Source organism: Antechinus flavipes, chromosome 3 (genome assembly GCF_016432865.1).
Source record: "Antechinus flavipes isolate AdamAnt ecotype Samford, QLD, Australia chromosome 3, AdamAnt_v2, whole genome shotgun sequence".
Taxonomy (NCBI): domain Eukaryota; kingdom Metazoa; phylum Chordata; class Mammalia; order Dasyuromorphia; family Dasyuridae; genus Antechinus; species Antechinus flavipes.
Genome location: NC_067400.1, coordinates 37662080 through 37676951, shown reverse-complemented (window position 1 = coordinate 37676951; position 14872 = coordinate 37662080). Strand labels below are relative to the sequence as shown.

General features: G+C 37.3%; 1 protein-coding gene across 7 annotated transcripts in view; it reads left to right on the top strand.

Annotated features, from left to right (window-relative positions):
• The window catches only part of PEX5L (peroxisomal biogenesis factor 5 like), a 261179-nt gene that overhangs the window by 203190 nt on the left and 43117 nt on the right, over positions 1 to 14872 (top strand). For all 7 annotated transcript variants that reach the window (XM_051983221.1, XM_051983218.1, XM_051983216.1 and 4 more), the window contains one exon: positions 4101 to 4196. In XM_051983221.1, coding sequence (XP_051839181.1) covers positions 4101 to 4196 — 96 coding nt within the window. The remainder of the gene's footprint in view (positions 1 to 4100; positions 4197 to 14872) is intronic.

Genomic DNA, 14872 nt, shown 5'->3' with positions numbered 1-14872 from the left:
TCTCTCCCTGGTCCCTCCCCCTCTTATTATGAAAATTCTGATAAATTGTTGAGATATAAGCACTGGAAATAAAAAGCCATTCTCATTAGTCTTAAATTTATGAATAATATGCTAATAGGTGATAAGTGATTGCCATATCATTGAGGAATAAAAATATGGAAAATATGAAGACTATCAAAATTGGACTTCTGGGGGTTACATGACATAGTGAGTATAAGATGTTGGTGTTGCATTCATGAAGACTCAAATTCAAATCTTGACTTAGATATTGATTCGCCATATTAATTAACCATATAACCCTGCTTTAGATATTGATTAGCCATATAACTCTGGACAAGTCACTTCACTTGTTTGTACCTATTTTTGCATCTGGAAAATGAGGAGAGTAGACTCCTTTACCACAAGGTCTCTTCTAAATTCATGATCCTTAGAAAATGAAGCAGAGAAATGGTTTTGCTCCATACCATTTGTTGTTCCATATGAGGCTCATTGGGGGAAAGTGTCAAGATGTAGTTAGAAATGTTTGTAAAACAAGAGTTAAATTGAAGGAAATACTTCAAGCAAATAAGATATGAACTTGGCTCAAAGAAGAACTCTCAGACTTGATAGGAAACATGATTTCAGTGCCAAGGGGCATCGGTCTGTTATTTTACTGAATTCAATTCAAAGAGTTTCTCCTTCTTCCTTCTCCTCCTCTACTTCCTCCTACTCATCTTCCTCCTTTTCTTTTCCTCCTCCTCCTCCTTCTTCCTTCTTGTTCTTCCTTCTTCTTAATTCTCAGTAGTGACAGATATTAGATAACAGTGTAGCCTCTGTTTCTGAGCACTTCTCCTCAAAATATATTCAATCTATGGGGCAGCTAGGTGGTTCAGTGGATAGAGCACCAGCCCTAAAGTCAGGAGAATCTGTGTTCAAATCTGGCTTCAGACACCTAACACTTCTTAGCTGTGTGATCCTGGCAAGTCACTTAATCCCAATTGCCTCAGCAAATATATATATATATATATTTATCCAATTTTATGTTCATGCACATTGTCTCTCTCTAACTTGTTTTGTACTTTGGGGAAGAAAGGTATCATGGAAATACTTTTCTGATATACTTTTTTATTCTATTATTCTGTTAATGCAAGTTGTCTTAGAAGTGATTGGTAAGAAAAACAACACAAATGGAATTAGAATTCTTAATGCTACTGAAAATGAGTGCACACACTTCAGAGAACCACTCATGCAGAGGAGTTGTTACATCGGGCAGTAATGTGTATAATATAGAAAGTAAATTAATTGCTTATATATCACTGAAAACTGAAGTGACAAGTAAAGAGGGGGTTTTGGTGCCTTCTAGGATTCAGTTTTTTTTTTTTATCTGATTTAAGGCTAAGAAGCTGTTTTTAAAATGTTAATATTATATCTCTATATTTTTGTGCCTAGAGGATATAATTTCTAAACAGAAATCATTAACCATGTTTGGAAGGGTTCTGTTGCTTGTGTTTCTAAATAAATAAGACAAAAAAGTTCCTCCTTTAGAGGAGACCTATGATTCCATTTGGGCAGAGAGCTCCCAGTGAGGAAGCACCCTCTCTCAACCCAGATCAATGCTTGCTCTGCACCTTAGTATTAAAGAGTGAAGTTCCCTGACCCACCCAACTTCACATGTGCATTCACATGTGACCTAGGTGGGAATGAAATCGAGGTTTTCCTGTCTCTCTATCTATTGTGCAACACTGTCTGTCAGAACAAATAATATTCTTCTTGGAGCCTCACTACCTTTTGTTTTCCAGCAGTGTCTATTCCCATCTGGATCCCCTTTCTCTGTCCTTCCCTAAAACGATCAAGCATCTACAACTTGAAAAAGAAACAATTGTAGTTGAGTAGTTGAGACTTCAAGACTGACCAATTTAAAATCATTTTTTACCCAGGTATCAAGTAAAGCATTCTGGGTTTCCACTAAAAGGTTTGTTTCTTCAGGCTCTGCAAGCAAAAACTCTAAAAGGAATTACAAGTGACTTAACAAAATGAAGCAACATATGGTCCAACTCTGCAGTTGGTGCTGAGAAGATGGTGTCAGAACCAGGGGTTCTCCAGGCTTCTTAACTCACTATAGCCATAGGGGACATCTATAACCAGATTCTATGCCAAAAGGCTCATTCACCAGAAGCAGAAGAATAAGGGTCCTTGTTGGCAAGAGGGTGTGAAAATAGTATTCTTTCCAGGGTGTCTGTGCTTTAAACAACCAAGTTCTTACCTCTACTTATAAAAAGGAAGAGACAAGAGAAGAGGGGAGGGGAATGGAAGAGTGGAAAGAGGAGGGGAGTGGAGCCCTATATAGAAATACTTTTTAATTGTCAACCAGGGGTCCTGAAACTTTTTAAATAAGGGGCCAGTTCACTGTCCCTCAGACTGTTGGAGGGCCAGACTATAGTAAAAAAAAAAAAAACAAAAAAAACCCCTTTATTTTATGAGTCTTTAAATAAAGAAACTTCATAGCCCTGGGTGAGGGGAATAATCGTCCTCAGCTGCACATCTGGCCTGCGGGCTGTAGTTTGAGGACCCCTGGAACTGTCCAAAAATGGCAAGTTTACATAAAATCTAGTAAGCCCATTGTCCTTGAAAGTGTTCAAGCTATGGATGAATGGAATATTGTGAAATATGGGAAAGAATCCTGGATTTGGAGAGAGAGGACCTGCCTTTAAGTTCTGATTCTGCTACATATTAACAATATGTTCTCAACCAAGTCATGTAATTTTGGGGGCCTCAGTTTCCTTGTCTGTAAATTGAGGGGATTGGAGTAAATGATTTCTGAGGTCTTTTCTCCCTCTAATTCCTGAGCTCTGTTTAGGGATATTGGAGAAAATATTCCTGCTTGGAGATGTTGAACTAAATGAATTCTCATTTGACTTTAGGGTGTACAATTGTACCCAGAATTCACAAGATTAGAAACAATTCTTCAGAGCCTTCTGGAGACATATGCATGTAACTGAGTGAAGGTGTTATGCAACCTGTAAAAATTAACACACTGTGGTAGAAATTGTTCTCCTGATTCTAATCATTTCACTCTAAATTGATGATAAAGCCTACCTCTTGACAGAGAGACAGACAATGGACTCAATCTTCAGAAAAAGACATGGTTTTGGACATGGCCAATGTGGGAATTAATTTTGCTTGATTATGCAATGTTTATTACATGAATTTAGTTTTTCTTTCTTTTTCCTCCACTAGAAGAATAGAGTAGGAGAGAGAAAAAAATAAATGCTTTGTAATTGAAAAATTAACATTTAATTTTAAGAAGAAACACATCAGCTAGGATTAATGTGCCTATCTAGGTATAGCCTATTAACTCTGCTCTCCCTCTGCAAAGATTAGATTCTAAGGGAATGAGATGAGGACCATTAGATAGTTGTTGCTGGGAAGAAGCAGGGGAAGTTCAGAGTCTGCCCTGCTGTGTAGGGAAGAAGGAATCCGGAAAAAGGAAGACATCCGGGAAGAAAGGGGATGAGGGAGAAAGGATAAGCATTTATTAGGCCTTTACTATTTGCCAGATACTATGCTAAGTGCTAGAAATACCAATATAAATACCAAGAGAACTTCTCCGAGAGCAAACATTCTAACTATAAAAGACAACACCTAAAGGGGAACTAAAAAAACAGGAGGTCCAAGAGAAAGGGGAAGGTGGGAAAGTGATCCAGTTTCAGGCAAGATAAGGCATCTTGCCATATGCCAGAGACATCCAAATCAGAATCTGGGCAATTCCAGTGGGAGGGGGTTGAAGAGGATGGCCATAGTGGATGATCTGCAATAGTAGGAGGTGATGTAGAGTCATGAGCACAAGATGTCTCGAGAGAAGTATGGGCATCAGATCTTCAACTTGGCCAAATCTTTGATCTTCCACAAGGCTCACTCTGCTATCAAGCTTAACCTGGCCCATGAATAGCTCTCTAATTCCCATGGAAAGGGATCATCTGCCTTGTGAGAAATATTCTGATTGCTAAGTAGTAAACAGTAGGTGCCTCTTGAATTCTGTTGGAGACCAAATGGAGTGAAATTAGGAGTCAGGCAGCTGTGACTCATTTTATTACAATGTCATTGTTTTGGGCTTATTTTAGGCTCGACTGACCAAAGAACAGCGCTGGGGAAGTGCATTGCTTTCCAGAAACCACTCCTTAGAAGAAGAATTTGAAAGGGCAAAAGCAGCAGTGGAGGTAAGTTTGTTTGTTTTTTTTTTAACAACTAAATTTCCGTTTTATACCTTTTCTAACACTTAAGTTCAAAACCCAAACGCTTTAGGATATATATATATAGGAAATAGACCATCCTTCCTTGGATGGCTGTAGGAACTTATTGATATGGGGATTCCCTCCAATGGCTCAAGTAGCAACCCACCCATATGTTCTCCTTCTATACAGTTCTTATCTACTAATCCATATCTTTCTGTAAATCTTCCTGCAAATCCTGGATCTTTGCCTGGGGACCATGGATAGATTTCAGAGCATCTAGACAACAATCAGAGAAAAATGATACCTTTGTTTTCACTGACCTCTAAATGAAATTTGGCATTTCCTTCAATTGCTTAAAAATCCTTATCATGTGAAAAGATTTCTAGGCTTCATCAGACCAGAGTCTGTGACACCAAAAACAGGAAGAAACCTGCTATAGTCTTCAAATGGGAGTCAATCAGTATGCTAGAGACCTGCCTCTTTTTCTCTTGCCATTGCATGAAGAGTGCCATAGAATACAGGTGATCCAAAGATGATCCCTCTCATTCTCTCTTTCTATGTGACCTGCCCTTATAACTACAAAAAACAATAATGTTTTTTCAACTTCATTCTGTCATGTGTTTAGGGCACTTTGGGAATAAGACTGGGCAACTAGATGGTACAATAAATAAAGCACTGTGCTTGGAATCAAGCTCAGTTTACCTAAAAAGTCTATTAGATAAAATTTATTTAATTAAGAGATGTATGCAATTATGACTTAGTTTAACTAAGTTTGTTCAACTTTTATGACACTGAAAGAAGTATAGGATTATAGATATATCTTCTCTTCAACGTTTTTGACCTAAGATGAATGTAGAGGATTGTAATATGTAAATGAATTATTCCTCTATCATTCTGATATATTTTTTCCTATAAGAAAGTTTGTTAAAATCCTAAATGAGGATTCAGATTTTTCTCCGAGGTCTGAATCTATGCTTGAGTACAATAATAAAACCTCAGGTTTTAGCACTATAATTTCTGCATTGTGGTAAATTTTTTTGGCAACAGATATTCACCCACCACATGAACTCAGAGAGTAGATATTTCACCCATAACAAATTTGACAGTAGAGAAGATATTTCTCACCTTCCGTGGGCTCAGTAGTATAGAATGTAAATCCATTGAGAACAAAAATTGGTTCATGTTTGTCTTTCTATCTATAGTATCTAGCACGGTGTCTGACACATAGCAAAGCTTAATAAATGTTTGGTGATTGATTGACAATTGGGATGCTTTGCACCAAACTGACTTTTCCAGGTGCCCTCTGAAAATATGCAAAGCTACAGAATGACATCATTAATTGAATCATGTGAGTGATCAAACATGAAAAACCTACTTAAAAATGAAATATGGTCAAATGGGGAGGGAGGGAAATGTTCCTTTGGGTTCAGACTCCAGAGTGATACTGATCGGTACCTGAATTTGTGAGTCAATTTATGTTTGGAGTGCATACGCTTCAGCAAAGTATGAACTAGGGAGGACCTCTCCTTCATTATTGATCCAAGATCTTGAATACCATAATTATCTTGGTAATGTAGCTCATTTCAAGGGCTATCTCGCCATCAGAGGTTGGACAAAATGATGGCCTCAATTCATTCTCTCCGAAACATTGCACTTGAGACACAATCAAATCACCATTTGCCATTAGCCCTGCTTATATTCTTGCCATTCTGAGTGACAGTTCCATCATCATGTCCAATCAGTCCTAGGAAGCTCAATAAGAGCACTAATTCATCTTATTAAAGTACAGTCCCCCCCAATTTTCTTTTTTTAAATCCTGATTTCTTTTTCCTTTTTTTATAAAATAGTGCAATTGGGTTTAGTACTCTTGAGAGTGGATGAGATCAGCCAAGTCCCATCATCTGACTGTTCACATTTCCTGAGCCGGCAACAATGATCCTCAATTTCGCTTATACATAAATTTGCCAGACCCAGGGGTTAGCTAACATTGACCTCCTGCTGGGTTCAGAACACTGTCAGGAAGCCTATAAAAGAAAAGAAGATACAGTCTTTGACTAGCTTTTGTGATGCTTATAATCTCCATGACAAAACACTCATGAAAAGACAATCAGTTACTAACAAAATAACACAGTACAGACACAAAGAACATAGAATGCTAGGGTGGGAGGGAACCTTAGAGATCCCCTAATCCAACTTCCATTCAATCCAGAAAGAGGCACGGTGAAAAGGCATAAAGAATAGAACTGGTCTTGGGGGATGGTGGATTCCATCATAAATAAATTAACTTGGTTGGAACAAAGATTGGTTTGAGAAGTAAAAAGAGATGCTGCTAGTGGCATAGAGGAATCACACATCTAGAGCTTTGATCTAGAGCTTCAGGAGTGACCATATTGAACCCCATCATTTTATAGATGATGACCCCTTTTTCTGAGATCTGGGAAGGAAGAGACTTGCCCAGGATCATATGGTTAGTATGTGCCATAGGTGAGGCTTTTAAATTTATAAATCAAGAGATCATAGGTTTTTAACTAAAAAGGACCTTGGAAGACATTAAGACCCTTCATTTTATGTCTGAGGAATCTGAGGCCCAGAAAGGTTAAACAGATATGTAAAAATCAGAATTAGAATCCACATTCCCCTGATTCTTAGTCCAGTGCAGTATTCCCTGTATCATTCGGAGAAAGAGTTAGTTGGATGGAGATTGTGAATGAAGACTTAAAAAGAGATTAGATTTAAATGATTATAAACTTAACAAAAAAATCATCATGGGCACAGTAGAGATCTATGACTTCTTCTTTTTCAGCTCTCCTCTGCATGAGGATATGTTGATTCTGTTTGATGTGAAGCTCTGAATAAAAACAAATTAAATTTTTAAACACTGATGGGCTGTAACCAAGGCTAGACTTGGATAAAATCTCTTTCCAAGGTATATTCAGTTCCCTAGTGAGTGAGTTCATAATGAAGTATTAAAGAATATATGTCAAAACCTTAGGAATTCATGCCAAACTGTGTAGCAGAGAAGAGACATGTTGCATAATAAAGGGAATTTTAAAAGATATTGCAAAATAGAAAAATGCCCAATGGAAACAAACTTGCCTCATGATATGTCACAAGATTATTCTAGAAAAGAGTGGACTTGAGACTGAATGCCCAAGCATTTTATTAGTTGCTTTATTTTCCCTGAAAATAGATTTTTCAGAAAGAGAGAGGTTGTGTGGGTCCACAGGATTTTAATGATTAGTTAAGCAAACTTGACTTTCCCTCTCAGTACTAAGGAGCTTATTTATATACCTTGAGTACAGAGGGGAAAGGCCCTTAGATGCCTGCCTTTCTTCCCTTTTCCAACATTCAGCTTGTACCAGGAGCCTCAGTGCTTTGTCAGCTACTAAATTTCTTTTCCTAGGAAAAGGGAGATTTTGGACGATTGACCCATGGAATTGTTGCAGAGCCTTAGAAACCCTGTTTCTGGAGCTGCCTCCAGAAAGCAAAAATAGAAACTATTTCCTTTCCTTAGTCTGGAAAACAATGGACTTGACTGAGCTGTACTCACATACACACACTCACTTATATCCACGTGCATGCGCAGAGATATGAACATACATTTGCAATGTACATACATGTACACATACTCTTCACAACCAAATATAGGGTCACCGTAGAGTATGAATTGATCTTGGAATCAGGAAGACTTAAATATAAATTCCATAAAATCACAGAATCTCCAAGATGGAAGGAATTTCAGAGATCATCTAGTCCAACCTAAAAATAGAAGTACCTCTTAGCCAATGAGTAGTCATGTAGCCTTTGTTAAATGATCTCTAGAGGTCATTTTGCCACTAGCCTTTGTAAACTGTGCTAAGCACTTTATAGATATTATCTCATGTAACCCTCACGACAAACCTAAAAGGGGGTATCACCAGTATTGTTATCCCAATTTTATAGCTGGGGAAACTGAGGCTGAACAAGGTTCATTTTGTTTCATTTTTTGGTTTTGCATTCCCTACATTTGGAGGTGTTAAACATTTTCATGACACTCCTGAGCATCATTTGAACCAGGTGTAAAATGTTATTGGGCAATAGATTCACCAAAATAAATTAAAATACAATAAAATATAGATAATATTATATTTTAAAATTGTCAGTGGGTGAGATCCTTATGTATAGAGGAATGGCTCTTATTCCTATTTGAGTTTGACACCACTGCCTTCCATAGTAGGCACTTTAATTAATTGGATTGATTGGTTTATAGAGAGGAGAAAGCTAGCTAGGATCTGAGGTGGGTTTCAAACTTAAATTTTTCTAGTCCCCAAGTCAGAGTTTCAGGCACTATATTAATCTTCCTCCTGAGGTAGCCCTGCCTTCTTTGGAAGAGCTCTAATTCTAAGAAAGTTTTTGCCCCATTCATCAAGCCTGTATTTGCTCCCTTTTCTACTTCTGACCATTTCTGAGACAGTGAATTTGAACAAGTCATTTAAATTCTCTCCATTTCAATTTTCCCACCCACAAACATGGGGGTAACAGTAGCATCTACCACTTAGGGTTATTGTGAGACTCAAGGGAAATAGTCATTCCCATGAGCACTCTGTAAACCTCAAAGCATTATGTCAATGCTACTTATTATCACTATGCTGATATTAATTTTGCCATTTTCCTGTGCAAGGAAGTTTTGTGTATATTGACTAATTACAACTGCAAATTGTATAATCACTATCTCTTTCTCTTTATCTACTTTCTTAATGGAAACTACATGAGTTATGAGCTTCCTGGGAATAAGATTAGTTTTGTTTTTATCTTAGTCTCAGAAGGGCAGAGGATCAAAGATGTAAAGCTGGAAAAGATCCTAGAGGCCATGGAGTCTGATCATGGAGAGACCAGGAAAACTTAGCTGATTTGCCTAATGGTGCATGAGTGATAGTTGGCAATGATAGGATTCAAACACAGGGATTATGACCTTACTTCTTTCTATTGTATCATTGGGCTTAGTATACCATCTGACATATAGCAATATGAATTACTGCATGGTGCACAAATAAATTAGGAAGTCATTGGAACAATGGAAGAAATGTTTATTTCTTTTATATCCCTTTAAAACATGCTATGCATTGATAGGGTTCAAATTCAGGGATTATGACTTTGCCTCTTTCCATTGTATTACAGTTCCTCCTGGGCTTAGTATACTATCTGACATATAGCAACATAAATAAACGCGTGGTACACGAATAAATGAGGATATCATTGCAACAATGGAGGAAATGTTTATTTCTTTTATATTACCTTAAAACATGCTATGCATTATGCAGGAATTTCTAGAGACTACTATAGAAAAAAAAATCAATCTACAAAAATATACCAAATACTTACTATGTGCTATGTGCTAAGCACTTAATATGCAAAAAAAGTCTTTGTTTTCAAGGAGTTTACTTTCTTATGAGGAAAAGACCCCACATATGTGTGTGGGTATAATATATGTGTCTGTATGTATGTGTATGTATATGTGTATGCAGATGCATATATACAACATACATTTAGAGAAGATACAAGGTAACCTTAGAGAAGAAATCATTGGCCTGAGAAATGGAGCCTGAGAAAGGTAGCATTTGAAGTGAGATTTTAAAGAAACCAAGGTTTGAAGGGGAAGGGGTATTGAAGAAAAGCATTCTAGCTATTACAAAGGCCCTGAGGTGAGAAATGAAACTTCTTAGCTGAGGAGCAGCAAGGAAGCCAAAGGGACTAACTCTCAGAGTACATAGAAGGGAGTAAGATGAAAGAAGGAAAAGACAGGAAAGGACCAAATCATGAAGAGCTAAGCAAAATAATTTGCATTTGCTGCTAAAGGACATTAAGAGCTGCTAGCTTGATTAGATCGGACTTGTTCTTTAGGAAAATCACTGTGGTGACTGAGGGGAGGATAGAAGGCAATGGGGAAAAGCTAGAGGCAGAGAGACCAATTAGGAAGCTGAATCCAGGTGAGAGGAGATGAGTGTCTGAATAAGAATAGAAGGAAAGGGAGCTAACATGAGGACTATAAAGAAATGAATGAAGAGATTTCATAATTAATTGAGTATATGGGGTAAATGCAAATGACACCTACCCTGGGGGACTGGGAGAATGATGGTACTCTGAATGGTATGAGGGTTCTGTAGAGTGCAGGGTTGGGAGGGAGGGGCAAAATAATAAGTTCTGTTTGGGAAATGTTGAGTTTGTGATGACTCTTGGAGCTCCTATTAAAGTTATCCAAGAATTCGTTAGTAATATCAGGCAGAATCTCTGGAGAAAGATTGGGCAACTGGGAGCATTTTGACAGTTGAAACCATCAAAGTCACCAGAAAGGAAAGAAAAAAGGTCCATTATTGAGCCAGTGAAACAACCCTCTAGGAATAGAGGTAGGCCTTGGGTAGGCCTGAGAATAACAGGCATAGGGAGAGCCACAGTCTTGCCAGGTCCATGGCTGCTGCAGTGTATGTTTTATGTATTTTAATTAATGTTTTAATTATTGAACTTGTCCCCTGGGACAGTTTTGCTCTAGGCAGCAAGTTTAAAAATTAAATAACTAACTGAATAAATAATAGAGTAAGAAAATAAACAGGACCCACATTGGCAGAAGAAAAGGCAATGTCTCTCTTGTGACAGGACCCTAAAAGTCACACTGATATTTCAAAGGTGATGTTAAGGGTACAACTTGAACATACTTGAAGAAGAATTCTGTTGTTGACAAATGGTCATCCAGCCTTTCCATGAAAACCCTCTGGGTCAGAAAACCCATGATATTACAAGATTCTAAAGTCTCACCTTCCACAGTAAGATCTCCCTTAATGTTAGTACCTTCTCTCTACTGATTTTCCCCAATTTACCCTAAATGTAACTTGTTTGTGTGAAAGTATTTATACATCGGTGCTTTCATTAGGCTGTGAGCTCCTTGAGATCAGGGACTTTACTTTGTATCTCCAGTGCTTACCATAGTACCTAGCACACAGTAATTGCTTATTAAATATTTATGGTGATAGGAAACTCTAATTGTTGGGAAATAACTTTGCGAAATAGGTGCTATTATTATCTTCATTTTCCTTACCTCACATCCATTTTCCTCACCTCACATACATTTTCCTCTTTCAGTATCTACCCATTACTCCTAATTTTTCCCTTTAGAACCAAGCAGAACAAATTTAATTTTTCACATGGAAGCCATGCAAATACTTGAAGACAATTATAATACCCCCCAAAGGGTTATCTTTTCTAGTCTAAAGTTCCTTCATGTGTATCATATATATTACTGAGGCAATTGGGGTTAAATGACTTGCCTAGGGTTACACAGCTAGGAAGTGTTAAGTGTCTGAGATGAGATCTGAACTCAGGTCCTCATGACTTCAGGGCTGGTGCTCTATCCACTACACCAGCTAGCTATCCTATCACATATAATTATTATCACATATAACAGTTATAATTATTGGGAAATGTTTACTTACATAGAGCTTCAGTCTAATTGGCAACTTCTCCTGTTACTCCTGATTTTGTCCCTAGAATCAAGAAAACAAGTCTAAGATATCTTCTTTTAAGTTACAAAATTAAAGAAAATGAAACCAATAAGCATTTATTAACCATCTACAAAGTATGGTGCTGGGGAATAGGAAGATTATCATAGTACTTGCCCTCACGGAGCATATATTCTACTGGAGGAGGCAAGTGAACCTACAATCAACAACTCAATCAGAAAGCATATATTAAGTTCTTCCTATGTACCAGGAACAGTCTTGGGCAGTGGAACACAAAAACCAAAATAAAAGTTTCTGTCCTTAAAAAACTTGCATGGGAGACAGGGGAGAGCTGCTGTAGAATTTGTGCACAGCTGAAGCAAGTATTTAAATCCCTATATCCATAAAATCACAAGTCTAATCACAAGTCTAGATTGTGAAGATTACTAGTGATAGATATTTGCATGTGTGTGTATATATACTTATATGTATATTACATGATGCATACATGTGTGTGTATGTGAGTATCTGTATATATATTTGGATAGCATTTTCAAACTATGATCCAGAGGCTGATCACCCTCTGTTATTCATTCACTTTGGAGGAGGAAAGCAGAAAATAAGCATTTATATAACTCCTACTGTATGCCTGGTGATATATATATATATAGTATTTTTGCGAGATAGGTGCTATTATTATCTTCATTTTTACAGTTGAGCAAACTGAGGTAAACAGAGGTTAAAGGATTCGTAAAAGGTTACACAGCTAATAATTAACTTCAGGAAGTTTCCATGCAGGAATTTTCCCATAAAAATGAAATCATGGTCGAAAACAACAAAATAATAGTATTTATGTGTGTGTATGTATGCCAAAAACAAACAAACATTGTAAGGGTAGTAGGCATTTTCACATTGCCTACACCAAAATGAAATGGAAACATTTAAAATACATGATGTATTTTTTCAGCCAATCATTCTAGCTCCCTGAGCCTCAGTTTCCTCATCTGTAAAATGAAAGAGGGGAGTTAAAATAAATGCCTTTAAGGTCCCTTCCTATGTTTTTGTTTGGGATACCTAAAACCTACCAGATGTAGTCCCAAAGAACAATCAACAACAGTTCAAGAAACCCAGCAATAAAGGGAAGCGTTTTCTTTCCAGACAAAGGTTTAGTTTCCCCTATATTCATTTTTGTAGTATCCAACTCTGAGTGTGATAGACTCCATGAATACACCAGATAGATTGGAATGAAGTTGAAAATGACTCTAGAGCTACAATCCTTAATCTTGGATTAACTAAGAAATTGCTGACTTGGGAGGCCGCCTACCCAGAAGATTATCTCTTCCTCCCATCCTCAGCCTATTTCACATTTCCTTTCTTTGAAAATTTCACCTCTTTCAAGTAGGAGGAAGGGATTAGTGGATTGAAAGCCTGTTACCTGCTAAATGCATTACACAAAATCATCTTTAAGTCATATTTAATATCCCAAAAAGAACAATCTTTTTCCTCTTCAGGAAAATTAGAAAAATCCTTTTGGGCAAAGAATAAAGTCACTGGGTGAATATTTAAATTTAACCCTTTTCAGATCCATATTAGCTAAGGCTTGAAAAAAAATCATCTAAATCAATATATCTCCCAGTGAAGAAACATTTTTTAAATTACTGAAAAGATGCAATGAGATAAAATGTTTTGCACATCCCTGGGGAACATGATAAAAAATGTCTTTGTTCTTATGTAAGTAGACTTAGAGCTGTTTCAACTAAATAAAATTTGATTGTGATGGGAATGAGAATCACACCCAAATCCTGTTTTTACAGGGATTTGTGGTAAATAAGAGATAAAGGAATAGAGGGCAATTTAAGTGAACAAAAGAAATCAAATGCCTTTTCTTTCAACTTTGGGAATAGTTTTATATTAAATGACTTTATATTTGTTGGTAGTATCCTAGAATCTCAGACTCTTCACGTGGAAGGAACCTCAGTGCCCACCAAATCCAACACAATTTGAACAAGTAGTCTTTTTCTAGCATTTCTGACAAGAAGTCATTCAGTCTTTGTTTGGGATATGATATGGCTGCTCAGAGCGCAACAATGTCCACCAAATGTTTCAAAACATTTTTAAAACTGTCATAGGATGATAGATTTAAAACAAGAAGGATTCATAGAAGTCATTTAGTCCAATCTTTTCTTTGCAAATGAGGAGATGAAAGACCAGAAAATTTTAAGTGATCTGCCTCAAATCATACAACTCATAAGTGTCAATGTTGTAATTTGAACTCATGTCTTCTGTCTTTAAATTCAATATTCTTTCCACTGAATCATAATGTTAAATATTAGGATCATTGCATTATTGCTTGATTTTCTGGGACAGGGGGTGGAGAAAAAAATGAAATCTAGTCAAGTTAAGGATCTTGTGACCATAAAAAAATAAGATCAAGAATGGAGAGAGCTTATCCTGCATAATCCACCAAGTCTGGCCATGTAGGGTATTGTCCATGGAATGGTCCGTCAAACTTTTCCACCAACATCAGGATGAATGCAGGCAATATCAGAATCTCAAGGAGATACTGAACACTCAAAAACTAGTGCTTTCTCTCCCTCGTCCCTGCTCCCAAACACATGATTATGACATTAAGTTGGTACCAAGGAAACCCAGCATGATGTCCGTACTTCATGACTAGTGTCAAAGGCATTGGTCCTAAAGAAGTCTTCAATCTCAAACCACCAGAAGGGGTTCATTCAACCATCCTTTTCCATCCAGTTCAGAATTTATTAAGTGCCTGCTATGTGTAAAGCTAGCAGGGACACCAATGCTCTTTGAAGAAGGAAAAGATAGCATTTTAGAATGATACCATAATAGCAGAATCTTAACATCATGGATAACCATGAGCAGTATCATTCTCACAGATTTGGGGACTCCTGGATCAGCTCATGGATCAACTTTGTCCCTTACTGGCTGTGAGATTGCAGACAACTGTCCGTATGCTAGTTTCTAGGATAATTATGTAGGGCTTAGAGGTCAGGTTTCTATTTACATTTGATATCACTGCTAATGTGACCTCTGCTGTATTCTAGCCTGTAGTCCAAAGCATGATCCATCCCTGAAATGCACAGCAGGTAGATTTGGAGTAGTCGGAGAAGGAGCTGGACATGGGCTGAAGCTAAGATGGCAAATAGGGAATCGAGTGGCCAGATG